Source organism: Pelodiscus sinensis, chromosome 29, assembly GCF_052426305.1.
Source record: "Pelodiscus sinensis isolate ZL-2025 chromosome 29, ASM5242630v1, whole genome shotgun sequence".
NCBI classification, from domain to species: Eukaryota; Metazoa; Chordata; order Testudines; family Trionychidae; genus Pelodiscus; species Pelodiscus sinensis.
Genome location: NC_143080.1, coordinates 4329032 through 4343137, shown reverse-complemented (window position 1 = coordinate 4343137; position 14106 = coordinate 4329032). Strand labels below are relative to the sequence as shown.

At 59.6% G+C, this 14106-nt stretch overlaps 1 protein-coding gene across 4 annotated transcripts in view; it reads right to left on the bottom strand.

Annotated features, from left to right (window-relative positions):
* Positions 1 to 1058: 1058 nt before the first annotated feature.
* PPP1R1B (protein phosphatase 1 regulatory inhibitor subunit 1B) overlaps positions 1059 to 14106 on the bottom strand; it is a 30257-nt gene continuing 17209 nt past the window's right edge. For 2 of the 4 annotated variants that reach the window (XM_075911264.2, XM_075911266.2), the window contains exons 5-9: positions 12856 to 13032; positions 8683 to 8763; positions 5549 to 5620; positions 3533 to 3682; positions 1059 to 3055 (exon numbers count right to left, since the gene is read on the bottom strand). In XM_075911264.2, coding sequence (XP_075767379.1) covers positions 2982 to 3055; positions 3533 to 3682; positions 5549 to 5620; positions 8683 to 8763; positions 12856 to 13032 — 554 coding nt within the window. In that variant the 3' untranslated portion in view covers positions 1059 to 2981. The remainder of the gene's footprint in view (positions 3056 to 3532; positions 3683 to 5548; positions 5621 to 8682; positions 8764 to 12855; positions 13033 to 14106) is intronic. The other 2 variants (XM_075911265.2, XM_075911267.2) reach the window with 2 other exon arrangements.

Genomic DNA, 14106 nt, shown 5'->3' with positions numbered 1-14106 from the left:
CGGGGACTGCCTGTATCTCCATATAAATACAGACCAAGAGGAGCCCAATAAGGCATAGCAAGGTGGGATTAGCTGGGCTAGTCACTTCCCAAGCCTAGAGCCTCCAAGCTATTTTGGCACCAACCTGCTGCTGATTTCAGGGGCACTGATTGTGTTCAGCATATAAGACTTACTGGCCAATTGTCACCAATAGCTAGCACTGCAGACGTCATGTACCCAGCAGCGAGCTGTGGAGACCAGCAGCAGCCCTAGGTTACTGCTCTATTCTGGCCCAGCTGTGGTGGGAAGTTATTACTGTCTGATCCATTTCAGAAAAACCCGTCACCTGGTTGGTGGCTTCAGCAGAGAGGCCCCTGAATGCCCCACTGGCCCTGGTTTTATTTCCCCCACCTTTCCCATCCTTGGGCAGAAGGCAGCACTGTCAGGCTCAGACAGGAATCTCCGCTTTAACCAACTGGCACTGCAGCCCACATGCCCTCTGTCGCCATCTCTGCAGCTCCCCAAGCCCCCTGGAGCACGAGGAACTCCCGAGTTGCGGCCGAGTCTTCTGCTTACCAGCAAAGAGGCACTGATCATGACACCAGGTCAGGTGCCTGCCTCATGCACTTACTGCATAAACCTGTTCCTGGGAGCTCTTGGATTTGTTCCTGGGCACTTGGTGACCTAGGGAGGAAGAGCCAGGCCTATTGGCGCCTCCTTCCCCCTCTCCCAATCAAACAAACTGCACGTGGTTATTTACAAAGCTTTATTACAGCCACAAGGAGCTGGTCGGGTGCATGGAAGGGGCATTGCTCAATACAGGATCAAAGGGTACAGAGAGGAAAAGAGAGAGAGAGAGAGACCTAAACTAGGCTCAGAAGCTGCCTCTTGCTCGCAGCCCCCCCGTAGGGAGGACCGAACCATGGAAAACAGCATTTGGCAAATAAAAGAACTTCTTGCCTGTTCCATGTTAACGTTCCCTCGAGGGGGCTGGTTCCAATCCAGCTCAGGCCGCTAGCCGTCTGAAGCGTCTGTGGAACAAGGGAGGGGTTCTTGGCTCAGGTCCCGGAAGGTAAGTGGCCACGTGGCAAAAATCACCCTCCCTGGCACAAACCGGCCTCTGGACTCTCTTCTCCCTTGCCAGAGGTGGGGGCTCTAGGGGAGTTAGGCACCGACAACAGTTTTGAGGAGCCAGAGCTGGGTCCTTGTGCAGATCCAGCTGGAGGCACGATTCTGGGGGAAGCTGAGGCGGAGCCTGTCTGCCCTCGGGATATGAACCAGAGGACTTCAGGCTCCGGGGCTGGCAGTCCGCTATGATCTGGTCCCCCCTTCTATGTCACACTTTCCTTTTCAAGTGCTCCTGCCTGCCCTGTCTCCTGTGTTCGGCGTCCCTACACCTGGATTCTGCTGGACTGAAAGTCACGGAGATGCTCTGCTGAGGGAATCCTCTTCAAACTCTCAGGTCGCCCTGGGCTTCCCTCTGCAACAGGGAGCTGGAGTTTGCCCCGGCGGCCCCCTCACACGCTGCGGCTCTTCAGAGGAGCTCAGGCCTGGTTTGCTTTCATGAAACGTACACCCCAGTGGCACTAAAGACCTGATCGTCACCAGGAAGGAAGGAAGGGGAAGGAGAAGGGGAAAGGAAGGAAGGAATTCCTCCCATATCCTAGGGCATCTCATGCAAGAACAACTCCAAGACTCGTGAGTCTCAGGTCTGTTCGTGTGGGCAGGGGACCCCCCTCCGATGAATCGCTATTTGACACTCTTTGCTCACCACCCAACGTTTGGCAGGCCCCAGCAAAGAGGGCAACGCTGAGGGCTTAATTCGAAATAAGCTACACAAACCGAGCTACGTCCATTGCGTAGCTTATTTTGAGATCGGGAGCATCTACACAGCACTTATTTCGAAACGGAGCCCTCTTCCTCCGACTGCCCTTATTCCTCGTGCAATGAGGGTTACAGGACGCGGAGGGTAGAGGGGGGGAGAGAAGATGCAGCCGCTGTAGATTGAGCCCCCTGGGGCAAGGAGAGGGTCGTGGGTTCGAGTGCCGGGTCCCCCGGGGGTCCGCTCGGCTCGGCTCTGGTCGGGCGGAGCTGGGGCAGGCGGGATACCGGAGGTCTCCCAGAAAAACTCTGCCGCGTCTAAGGAACGCGTCTGCTTTTCCGAAACAAATTCGGAAAAGCAGGCATGTTTTTTCGGCATCCCGGCAAACCTCGTTTTATGAGGAAGAAGGGATGTTCCGAAAGAAGGTTTTTTCGACATTTGGTCCCGTGTAGACAGACGAAATGGTGGAAAAGCCTCTTTTGGAAGAAAAGCAGAAAAAGAGACACAAATTGCATCTCTTTTTCCAACTTTTCTTTGTGTGTAGACACAGCTGGAGTAAGAAGTCCTCCAGCTTGACGGTACGTTGGCACGATTTCGAAATAACTACCTGCTGTGTAGACGCGGACTCAGTTATTTCAGAATAGCGCTGGTTATTTCGAAATAGTGTTGCAGTGTAGACGTTCCCTGAATGGCCCCAAAAGACTGAACTCCCCGGTTGAGGACGCAAGGGAAGTTTGGCCTCTGTATTGCACCGGGACATGGGATTGTCTCCCAAGGGACGGATGGAAGCCCCAGAGTTTGGCACGTTTTGATGGATAGGATAGAGCGCTAAGTAAATGGAGAAAAGGGAAAATCTTGCAGTAGCTTCCCAGCCTGGGATGGATTCAGCGCCCCGTAGCAAGAGGACTTGCCCACCTCTATCATCTAGATGGACATGCAAAGGCTTTCAAACATCTGTCAAGCTGCCGCCTTTCGCCAGCATTAAATTCACTTCACATAGACAAGCCAGCCACTGGCGGGGGTGACGGGAAAAACCAGAGAGATGAGAAAGGAAATGGGGAGGGAGGGGGGAATAAAGTAAACGAAGCCGTTAAGGAAAGAGAATCCACGGCGTGGAGCAGGAAGACGAGCGCAGTCCTTCGAGGGGACAGTTTCCTCCGTCTTCCTTCTGCCACCCAAACTAACTGTTCTCGACGTTCACAGAGTGCGGGGGTCTCTCTGCAAAGCCGACGTGTCTCCGCTCCTTGATGTGTTCTGGGGAGGAGAAAAAGGGGGGGGGGGGGAGAAGATGCAGCCGCTGTAGATGGAGCACCCTGGGGCAAGGAGCATTGCTACTATTGGTTTGCATGTGGCCGGGTGCGCAGATCCTGAGTCGAGCGGAGTCCTCCGTGTATGGCTGGGAGGGGCAGGTTCTTGGTTTGTCCAGCGCCCGGGGCCCTGGATCTTGGACCCACCCTCGTCACCACCAAGGGAGATCAACAAAGCGTCCCCTCCCCAGTGGTGGAAGGCCACTGTTGTGGGTTAGAGGAGGCTGCTGTTATGGATGTTCGGGAAGGTCTGAGAGCCCCTTACGGAGCGGGGCCCCCGAGGCGTTGCATTGCCTGGCTCTGTTTACAGACACCGCATCTAGCACTGATTAAGTCTGCGGAGGCTCCTCCTACACCACATTTCCCACCGCCACCCAGCCCGCACCCCCAGCCCTCTTCTGGCTCCCGAGGCTGAGGACCTTACCGCTTGGAGAAGGACTATCCTGCCCTGGATCCGGCTCCTGGTTCTTGGTCCCGTCTCCTTCAGTGGCTTCAGGTTTCTCCCACTCAGCGAGTGAGTTCAGCTCATCCCCGAGCTCCGCGATCCCGCCGGCGAAGGAGACTTTCTGGCCACCTAGCAGGAGCACACCCCAGCGGGTCACTCACACGACGGGCGTCCCCGGTCCCCATCCCTGCGGGCAGAGGGCTCCCGGCGGCAGCGAGACGCCTGCCTCACAAGGTCCCCCTGAGTCGGTGAAATCCTGAACAAGCAGCGGTGCCCCAGACCGATCCAGAGCCAACCCTCCTTCCCTCGACATTATCCCCTGCCTGGATACAGACCCGTCCTGGAGCCCCCCTGCTCCAAAACTCCTCCCAGTCAGCCCATCGCTCTCCACACGCAGGCAGGGAAAGCGCAGCTGGGAGGTTAATGAAAGACGATGGGGGCGGGGGGTGGGGGGGAGTCCTGATGGGTTTGCAGCCACGAGCGGCTGCTGCCTGAATTTCTGAGACCCCTGGGGCTCGGCTTGCAGAGGAAGTACATAAGAACATAGGAACGGCCGTACTGGGTCAGACCAAAGATCCATCTAGCCCAGTTTCCTGTCTGCCGACAGTGGTCAGAACCAGGTGCCCCAGAGCGGATGGACCGAAGACAATGAACAAGCCATCCATCTCAAGCCTCTGACAAACAGAGGCCAGGGACACCATTCCTACCCCCTGGCTAATAGCCTTTTATGGACCTAACCTCCAGGAATTTATCTAGCTTTTTTAAAACTCTGTTATAGTCCTAGCCTTCACAGCCTCCTCTGGCAAGGAGTTCCACAGGTTAACCGTGCGCTGTGTGACGAAGAACTTTCTTTTATTAGTTTTAAACCTACTACCCATTAATTTCATTTGGTGTCCTCTAGTTCTTAGATTATGGGAACAAGTCAATCACTTTTCTTTATTCTTGTTTGGGTTTGGAAGCAACATGGCTAAACTTGGAGAAGGAGAAGTGAAATGGACAAACCCAGGGGAGCTGGTGACCAGGGCTCTGAAAATGCGGCCCAGCCTGCCTTAGGCCTTGACTGCACTACAAATGCCAGCCTGGCACAGCCCCCGGCTATAGACGCTCAGGGATTGTGTAACTGCTGCGAATCTCGGCAATGCAGGACGGCAGCCGGGCTCCTCAGGAGTGGACAGGAGCCTGCGTATAACCGTTAACGGTAACGAATAAACCCAGGCCTATCCGTTAATTGTTTGAACGGTTACACTTGTCAATCCCTAATAGATGCAGCTTGTGCCAGAAGACAGTGTTCCTCTGTTGGCACAGTAAGACGGCCTCCCTGAACATAAGAACATATGAACGGCCACACTGGGTCAGACTAAAGGTCCATCTAGCCCACTGTCCTGTCTGCCAACAGTGGCCAATGCCAGGTGCCCCAGAGGGAGTGAACAGAACAGGGAATCATGAAGTGATCCTTCCCCTGTCACTCACCCCCAGCCCCTGACAAACAGAGGCTAGGGACACGATTCCTACCCATCCTGGCTAATAGCCATTGATGGTCCTAACCTGCATGAATTTATCTAGTTTTTTTTTAACCCTGTTAAAGTCCTGGCTTTCATACCATCCTCTGGCAAGGAGTTCCACAGGTTAACAGTGCGCTGCGTGACGAAAAACTTCCTTTTGTTTGTTTTCATCCTGCTACCTATTCATTTCATGTGGTGACCCCTAGCTCTTGCGTTAACGACATTAGCTAGTCCGACAAGACTTTGTAGTGGACACCTGGCGTTAGAGACGGACTTGAAAATGGCGCTAAGTTTAGCCTTGTTGTTTCCAAACCCAAACAAGACACATGCAACACCAGGGCTGATAAAGTCTGGGCCCAGGTTAGGGCTGGGCCAGGTAGGTGCATCCTCTGGAAACAATGGAGATGTGGCTGGGACGCGAGGCATTGCCGGGTCTGCCACCCACAGCACCAAATCGCCAGGGATCCTGTTCTCTACCCCGCCCGCAGATTACCTTTCCTTTTGTGCGACTTGGCGACAGCGGGGTAGATCCGCGGTTCAAAGGCTCTGGTCTCATTTCCTGGGGCTTCTCGGGGGAGCCGCGGTGACCGAGAAGAGAGAACAACACGGAATCTGCAGAGGAAATCACCAACAAAAGGGAGAACCCAACCGGCCAGGGACCCAACTCCTATCCCGGCTCGATGTGCAATATTCGAGCGCGCCAACCGCCCAGGGAGAGCCCCGGCTCAGGGCGGGTGGGCTGAGAGGAGAGCCCAGACGCTTCCTGCGTGATGCTCTGATTTCCACTGGTCTCACTCTGAAGTGACTCCTTTTCTGTCAATGGAGCTGAACTGGTTAGCCCCAGGAGATTAGCGGATCACGTCCCTTAGGCGGGGAGGAACCCAGTGCTGGGGCATTCACGTCTCTCGACAACCGGGTGCGAGAGCCAGGGCCGTCCAATCCCGCCGACCATGGTAACCTGATAAACGAACGGGTTAACCAGCCGGCCGCGCCCCCCGCAGCGTGACAGGCCCGGCCGGGCGACGGTTAACCAGGCACGGCGGTAAGCATGCGGCAAGGCAATCGGGGGAACCGATGGACCCGGGACCCCTTTACTGTCGGACAGAGGCACCCCCGCCCAGAGGAAGTGGGCTGGGAGTTGCCGTGGAGACCACCCCAGGTGGGTTCCGCTTTCCCTAAAACTAGAGGGGTTGCCTGCACGTTGAATGGGAAGAGTTCAGGGGCCTGTTGTTCCCCCACCCATGGAAACACCCTCCCCCTTAACTCACGTCCCTGCGGCAGGGAGAAGCCAACTCCCCCGGGAGCCAGCTGGTCTGTGAAAGCGGAGAGGCGCTAGCCTTCCAAGCAAGGGCATACGCCAGCCCGTCCCCACACACCGCTCTGGGGGGCGGGGGGCAGGGGAACGGGGGCCCAGAAGGGAACTGCCCCCCGTTGGAGAAGGGCTGAAGGAGGATTTGCCAAGCAGGGTGTCTCATTGCTGTGGAGTTCACCCTGCTTCTGCCAGCCACACGTAATCCTGACCCCTACGTTTGCCTGTTTTCCCTGCAGTTACCCCAGGCTCTTTCCCAAGTTTTAGCTCAAACCTCCCCCCAAAAAGCACCCCCTCTCTGACCTGGGTGTGGAGACCTGCGGCTCTCCTTTAACTCCAGCCACACCCCTGGCGTGCTGATGAGAGTCCCCCAATTCCTCTTGCAAGGACAGAGCAGTTCGCCTCCTACTGGCTGGGGAAGAATCCGAACACGTCTCGGCGCCAAAAGCCCCGGGTAGCCCCTCCACTGCATTTGCAGGCAAGAGCGGAAACAGCTTGGATTCGCCTCCGGCGCTGTCCCACAATTCCCAGACCCTGCCCAGAAGGGCGGACAAATTCTCGCTCCAGCTGCCTGGTGAAGAATCCTTGGGTACATCTAGACTACAGGCTTCGGTCGACAGATACTGTCAACCAAGCTTCTGTCGAAAGAGAGCGTCCAGACTACAGCCCGTTCTGTCGCCAAAGCAAGCCGCGTTTTCGACAGTCTCGACGCTCTCTTTTGAAACAGCACAGTGTGGACGCAATCGCGCCTTTTGTCGACAGAATTCTATCGACAAAAGGCGTTCTTCCTCGTAGAATGAGTTTACCGCCATCGACAAAACTGCCACGTTCGGTCGACTTACTGTCGACAGAACGCGGGGGTAGTGTAGACGCAGGTATCGTTTGGTCGACAAAAGTCCACTTTCATCGACAAAACCCTGTAGTCTAGACACACCCCTAGAGTGGCCCCGCTCACTGCGCATGGAACCCCCACGGCACGTGGGGTTCGCTGTCCCGTGCCGTGGCTCTGAGACCACGTACGGCGAGGGATAAGAACAAGTTTTAGCTCAAACTTCTTACCCACGTTTTAGCTCAAACAGCCTGAGCTGAGCGCCAGCTGGCTTCGTAGCTCATGCTGTAGAAACGCCTACGCTAAGCTCCAGAGGGCCTAGGTTCAAATCCAGAAATGCAGCCACACACAGGAGTGAAACCCCACAAAGGAGGGGCCCAGTCCTGGGGTGGGCGAGGCTATTAACTCTGCAGAGTAGCTGCCAAATCGCACGGCCGGGTTTTGTCTCTCGCGGCTGCCAAGCAAAACGGCTGTAGCAGAAAGTGAAAGCGACCCACTTCGTTTCCTCGGGCGTGTAACTGGGACTGCTGGAGTCCGGGCGGGCTGCTCCCCCTCTTGTGACAGGGCCGTTAGCCCGCGTCACCCAGAGCCAGCCTTGCTCCAGAAAGTTCAAGTGGCACCCGTCCCAAAAGCGAAACCAAGCCTGGGTTTCAGTTCTAAGCCTCGTCGGGCTTTGTAGTGACCCAGAGACGGACACATGAGGCCAGATGCAGCCCTGGGTGAAACCAGGGTAAATCTGGAGCGGTTCCCTCGCCTCCGGTGGAGTCACTCCAAATGTAACATGGCGGGAAATGAGACCAGACTCTGATCTGGTTGTGATCCACAAGGGCCAGAGTGTGGTGATTGGTGTAAATCCAGAGTGACTCCATTCGTGTCTCTCTGGTTCCACCCCAGAGGAACTCACTGCTGATTCTGGCCCCGGGTTTTTTTGCCAAACAGAGCCGCGCCGGCCCAACCTACTGCGGGAGGAGAGAGGCAGGCGTGGGGTGGGGCCGTGAACGCAGAGAAGGCTCCTTCACTAGGTTGCTGGATGCACACGGACAGCCCCGGTTCGCTCCGACGCCACATCTTGCACCATCACCTGCGTTCCCGAGTGTCAGCCTATCTCCCCTCCGCCTGCCCCCCTCCCTGCACACCAGCCTGGCTGTCCCCTCCAGAAGCAGGGGGGTTGGGTGTGCAGGTGGCACGGACACCGGGGCAGGTGTGAAACCCCAGGCCCGTCGCCCCGAGGTGAGAGACGCCGGCGCGATGACAGGTGCCTCCTGGCCTGAGAAAACGTCTCTCCGCTGTAATCACCTGCTTCCCGGCGCCTCTGGAGCTTGGCGGGGGGGGGGGGGGGGTGCACGCACGCCGGGGAAGGGGTGAGAGCCTGTGAAAAGCGGCGTCAGCTGGTTCCCAGCTTGGGCTGGGGCTGTTTTCTCGCTGTTTGAGAGACGGAGGCTACAGCCCCCCTCCGCTGGTATTGCACGTGAGGGAGCCGTCCCCTTACCGGAGTGCTGCTTCGGCAGCATGGGCTTCGGGCGGGCGGCCGTCTCCAGGGCCAGAGGCAGCTCCTTCGTGACCTGGTCTTCTGGAAGGAATAGAGCAGCCGGATAAGCCTTCTGGGTGATACTGCGCCCAACCCCGTCCCTCCCCCCCCGGCTGAATTTAAATGCCCCCCCCTTTTCTGTGACTCACCGTCCAATCGCCCTTGGTCCCCTCTGATGGCTGTTTGGTGGGGTGAGTGTGGCAGATCTCAGCAGACGGTGTCCCTACAGGGGTAGGGGAATTTCCCCCTGCCACCGCTGGCTCGGCGCATCCCCTTTGTCTGCAGCTGCGGCAGACTGTCCAAGGGCTGAACGGGGCCTAGGGATCGGCCGCCCCTCTCAGCCCTAGAGATGCTGCTGCCAGGTCAGGTGACAGACCCCCGCCGGGGGCTAATTCTTCAGTCCCACATAGTGGTTGAGTGGCTAGGCCCGGGGGAGAGGACTCAGGAGACCTGCGTTTTACTCTGTGCCTCAGTTTCCCCTCCCATCTTTACTCGCTTTAGACCGGGGTGGGGAACCATTTTTGAGGCAGGGGCCGCTGACCCACAGAAAAAACAGTCAGGAGCCGCACGCCAGGGAGAAGCAAAAAAAAAAAAACCCCTCACTGACCGAGGAGGAGGAAGACACTCTCCCCACATCCCCCGAATGTGCTCCAGCCCCATGGTGGGGCAGCGGAGGGGCCTGAGCACCAGCGCGGGCTCCCCAGTGCTAGGGGGGCCCCTGAAACTCAGGGGCCGGATCCGGCTCCTGGGCCTGAGGTTCCCCACCCCGATTTAGACAGTAACTGCGAGGCAGGGGCTGCGTCTTGCTCTAGAGATGTAGAATTCCCTGCACACGGGGCCCCTGCTGGCTGCGGAAGCCCCTGGGTGCCCCGGTAATACATCTAAATCACAGAGCCCAAGGAGGGCCGTCCGCAGCTGCTACGCTCCCTTCCTTCAGATGCCTCCGCTACCGTGCGGCCCGTCGGAAATCCGCCAGTCGGCGACGGCTGGGGGCTCCTTGGGACAGCTGGTGCGCTGGCTATCGCTAATTGCAGAGGTATTGCTGTCGGGAAGGCTGGGTCTGGCTGATTAGCTCCTTCCCGCTGGCCCTGCCCTCTCCCCACTTCATCCCCGACTTGTCTTCGGGGACTGTACGTTTGCCGGGCGTCGGGACAGGCGCCGCAGCTTCCCGAGTGCAGGGCCCTGCCTGGCGGGGCCCCGCTCCCGACCAGGCCAGCGAACGGCTCCTGGGACACAAATCTGAAACAGGACGAGGACGATTCCCCCCACCCCCAGTGCTTCCGGGAGAGGCGCCTTCCAAGCGCCTGCGTTGATTTCTCGCTACTGTTGCGTCGGCAGGGCTCTGAGGGCGTGGGGAGCCCGGGGGTGGACGGGGAGGGGGCTGCAGGGCAGGAGGGAGGGGCGCGGGCAGAGCAGGGGAGGGGGGCAGCCCGAGGCTGGGATAGCAGGTGGGAATGTGCCGAGGCCGGGGCTGGAGCCCCACCAAACAAAGAACTTGCCACTAACCCCTCCCAGCCTTTCCCAGCTCGCGCTGCCCAGCACAGACGGGTGCGGAGCTGCCAGAGCACCAAGAGAAATGCCCCCGGCATGCCCAGGCCCATGCGGGCAGCTAGTGGCTCTCCCCCCGTCAATGCCATGGGGAGTCGGGTGGGGAATCGCTCCCCCCCGGCCGGCACAGGGGGAGCAGGTGGGTGGGCTGGGGTGGGTGAGCGTCTCTGCTCGCATGCCAAGGCACCCGGCTCCCCGCTCCTTTGTGCCAAGCAACAGCGATGTGGTTTCCTAGGTGACTGATGGCTCATGGTACCGGGAGGGGGGGGCGTGTGCTTGGTGTGTGTGTGTGGGGGGGTAGTTACAGGTTTCTCCCTAGCAGCAAAGGCGCTAAATGAAGGGATATTTTAGTATGCGCAGCGGGTCCCTGGCAAGTGGGATCCAGGAACGGGCTGGGCTTGGGGGGGGATTGCGAGGCCTTTATATAGAATTTTGCTATTCCGGCTGCCTCCCACCCGCTTGCAAAGCGCCCGCCCTCCCCGCGCCGATCCAGGGAAAACGGCCTCGGCTCACGCACACGGGCAGGAATTTGCTTGCCAACTGCTCTCCCGCCCTTCAAACCCATCACCTCCCTCGAGGGCCGGAGAGGTTAGAAGCCCCCCCCGCCCCCGGCCCACCCTGCCTTCCCCTCACCACAGATGGCCCAGAAAGCCCCGCGACCCTCTGCCTGCACGCGTGCCACCCCAGGCGCACGGCTCGGGGTCCCACCCATCCAGCCCCTGCAGCTGGAAGATCTGAGCCTCTAGGGACCCTAAAGAGCTGAGACGTGGTCTGAGCCCCTCAAACAGGAATCTGGGGGGGCAGGCCAGCAGGATGCCCTTGGACGTGCCAGGAGCCCTCCAGCTGGAGCACGGATGCGAACGCTCCTGGAGGAGCCAGCAAACGCCCTAAGTGGGACCAGGCAGCCTGGAGCCCCCTGCAGGTCAGCGCCCTGGAGACTCGCCCGGCTCTCGGGTTTAGGGACGGCGCTCCTGGCTTGAGGAGGCTCCAGCGAGGAGAGCGGCGACCCACCCCTGTGCTATCGAATGGGACGGCCCTGCCAGCGAGAGAGCCGTGAGCCGTGCTGCGGTCAGGCCCAGGTGGAAGGGAGCATCACTGCCCGCCCCCCCGTGGGGAAACTGAGGCACGACCTGGCTGCCCCAGGTCAGCCATGAAGCATCGCTCCCGAGTCCCAGCCTGGCAGCGAGGGGAGAGCTGCAGCTGCCGCCAGCCACAGGCGATGCCCGCGGGCTGCGTGGTTTGCAAAGGGCCGTTCACCCGGAGCCCTGCGAAACCTGGCGCTCACCTTGCCAGACGGGACGCCCACCCTCCTGGCCCCCGGGGCCATCCTCGCAGCACGTGGTCCCGCTGCATCCCCCAGGCCCAAATCTGAACCTGAGCTCCCCTCCTCGGACTTCCATCCCCTCCTCCCCAGCGACGGCGCTGCTGGGCTACACAGGCGCAAGGAGCCTTCGCGACTCGTGGTGCCGCTACTCACAGCAGTCGCCTGGCGGGGGGGCTGGGAGCTGCTGGGACCTCACCACGGCTCCCAGGCCCCACGGAGAGCTCCCCGGGGCCGCCCGGAGCCACGGCGAGCTCCCCGCGGCCGCCTGGAGACACAGCGAGCTCCCCGGGGCCACCCGGAGCCACGGCGAGCTCCCCGGGGCCACCCGGAGCCACAGCGAGCTCCCCGCGGCCGTCTGGAGCCACAGAGAGTTCCCCGTGGCCGCCCGGAGCCACGGCAAGCTCCTCGGGGCTGCCCGGAGACACGGCGAGCTCCCCGCGGCCGTCTGGAGCCACGGCGAGCTCCCCGCGGCTGCTCGGAGCCATGGCGAACTCCCCAGGGCCGCCCGGAGCCACGGCGAGCTCCCCGGGGCCGCCCAGAGCCACGGCGAGCTCCCCGGGGCCGCCCAGAGCCACGGTGAGCTCCCCGGGGCCGCCCAGAGCCACGGCGAGCTCCCCGGGGCCGCTCAGAGCCACGGCGAGCTCCCCGGGGCCGCCCGGAGCCACGGCGAGCTCCCCGCGGCCGTCTGGAGCCACGGCGAGCTCCCCGCAGCTGCTCGGAGCCATGGCGAACTCCCCAGGGCCGCCCGGAGCCACGGCGAGCTCCCCATGGCCGCCCAGAGCCACGGCGAGCTCCCCATGGCCGCCCAGAGCCACGGCGAGCTCCCCGGGGCCGCCCAGAGCCACGGCGAGCTCCCCGGGGCCGCCCAGAGCCACGGCGAGCTCCCCGGGGCCGCCCAGAGCCACGGTGAGCTCCCCGTGGCTACAGGGCCCCTGTGATGAGTTCAGAAGCTGCAGGGAGCTCACTGCAAGGGCCACAGCCCCCGTATTCAGAGTTTGTGCCATTCACAGTCAATGTGGGGACGCCTCTGCCAGGAAGGGTGAGGGTTTCCTGTACTGCACGGTGCAGTACCGACTGGCACCACTAGGGGTATCCCAGCTATCCCAAGGGGGCACTTCAGGTGCTGCAGGACGTGCGGGCAGCTCGGTGGGGCCGAGTCGAGGGGCGCCTGCCTGTGCCCCCTGCAGCCCTCCCCCCACTTGCTTTGGGCACCAGCTGCCCCTGCCCCCGCCCCATGGCTACGGGTGCTGCGTTTCCCTTACCCGGCGCGGGGCTGCTCTCCAGCTCGCATGGGCCGGGGATCTCGGTGTCCGCGTCCTCTGGGTCACACGACTTGCTGTCCTCGGCCTCCTCTTCGGAGCTGTCCCCCTCCTCGGCCGCCTCCTCGTCCTCCAGCCCGCTGCCGGCCTCCAGGTGGGACTGCACGATGCGCTGCATGGCTGGAACGCACAAGGAGCACAGGCTGTCGCACGAGGGGGGGTACAAGAGCCAGCGGGCAATGCCAGGTGCCCGAGAGGGAGTGAACAGAACAGGGAACCATCCAGTGATTCCTCCCCTGTCGCCCGTTCCCAACTTCTGGCAAACAGGCTAGTGACACCAGCCCTGCCCATCCTGGCTAATAGCCACTCATGGACCTAACCTCCATGAACTTACTTAGGTTTTTTTAATCCTTTCATAGTCTTGGCGTTCTCAACATCCTCCAGCAGGGAGTTCCACAGGTTAACTGTGCGCTGCGTGAAGAAATCCTTCCTTTTGTTTGTTTTAAACCTGCTACCTATTCATTTCACTTGGTGACCTCTCCTTCTTGTGTTGTGGGAAGGAGTAAATAACGTTTCTTTATTCACTTTCTCCACACCGGTCGTGACTTTGTAGAGCGCTCTCCTAGCCCCCCTTCCATGTCTCTTTTCCAAGCTGGCAAGTCCCAGATTTATTAATCGCTCTTCATATGGCACCTGTCCCAAACCCCTGGTCATTTCTGTGGCCCTTTTCTAATCTTTTCCCCATGCCATGAGATCCTTTTAAGTATCCTTATTTAGATGCCCCCAGGTGAGCTGAACTCAGCTGAAAGCCGGTTTTCGGACTTGCTGATCCTTCGGGAGCCCATTCAGTTGGGGAAAACTGACCTGACTGCAGGGGAAGGGGGCAGAACGTGATGCCCCACCCAGGACCCCGCTCAGATGTGGGGTTGGTTTTTTCCGACATAGTGTGTGGATTCAAGGTATATTTCACGGAAGAAAAATAAACAGATCGGGGTAGATGAAATGGGGGGAGGGGGGTTACTGGTAGGAATTGCCCCTGTATAAAACTATGGTACGCCCACATCTTGAATACTGTGTACAGATGTGGTCTCCACACCTCAAAAAAGATATTTTGGCCTTGGAAAGGGTTCAGAAAAGGGCAACTAACATGATTAGGGGTTTGGAACGGGTCCCATATGAGGAGAGGTTAAAGCGACTGGGACTTTTCAGTTTAGAAAAGAGGAGACTGAGGGGGGATATGCTAGAGGTCTATAA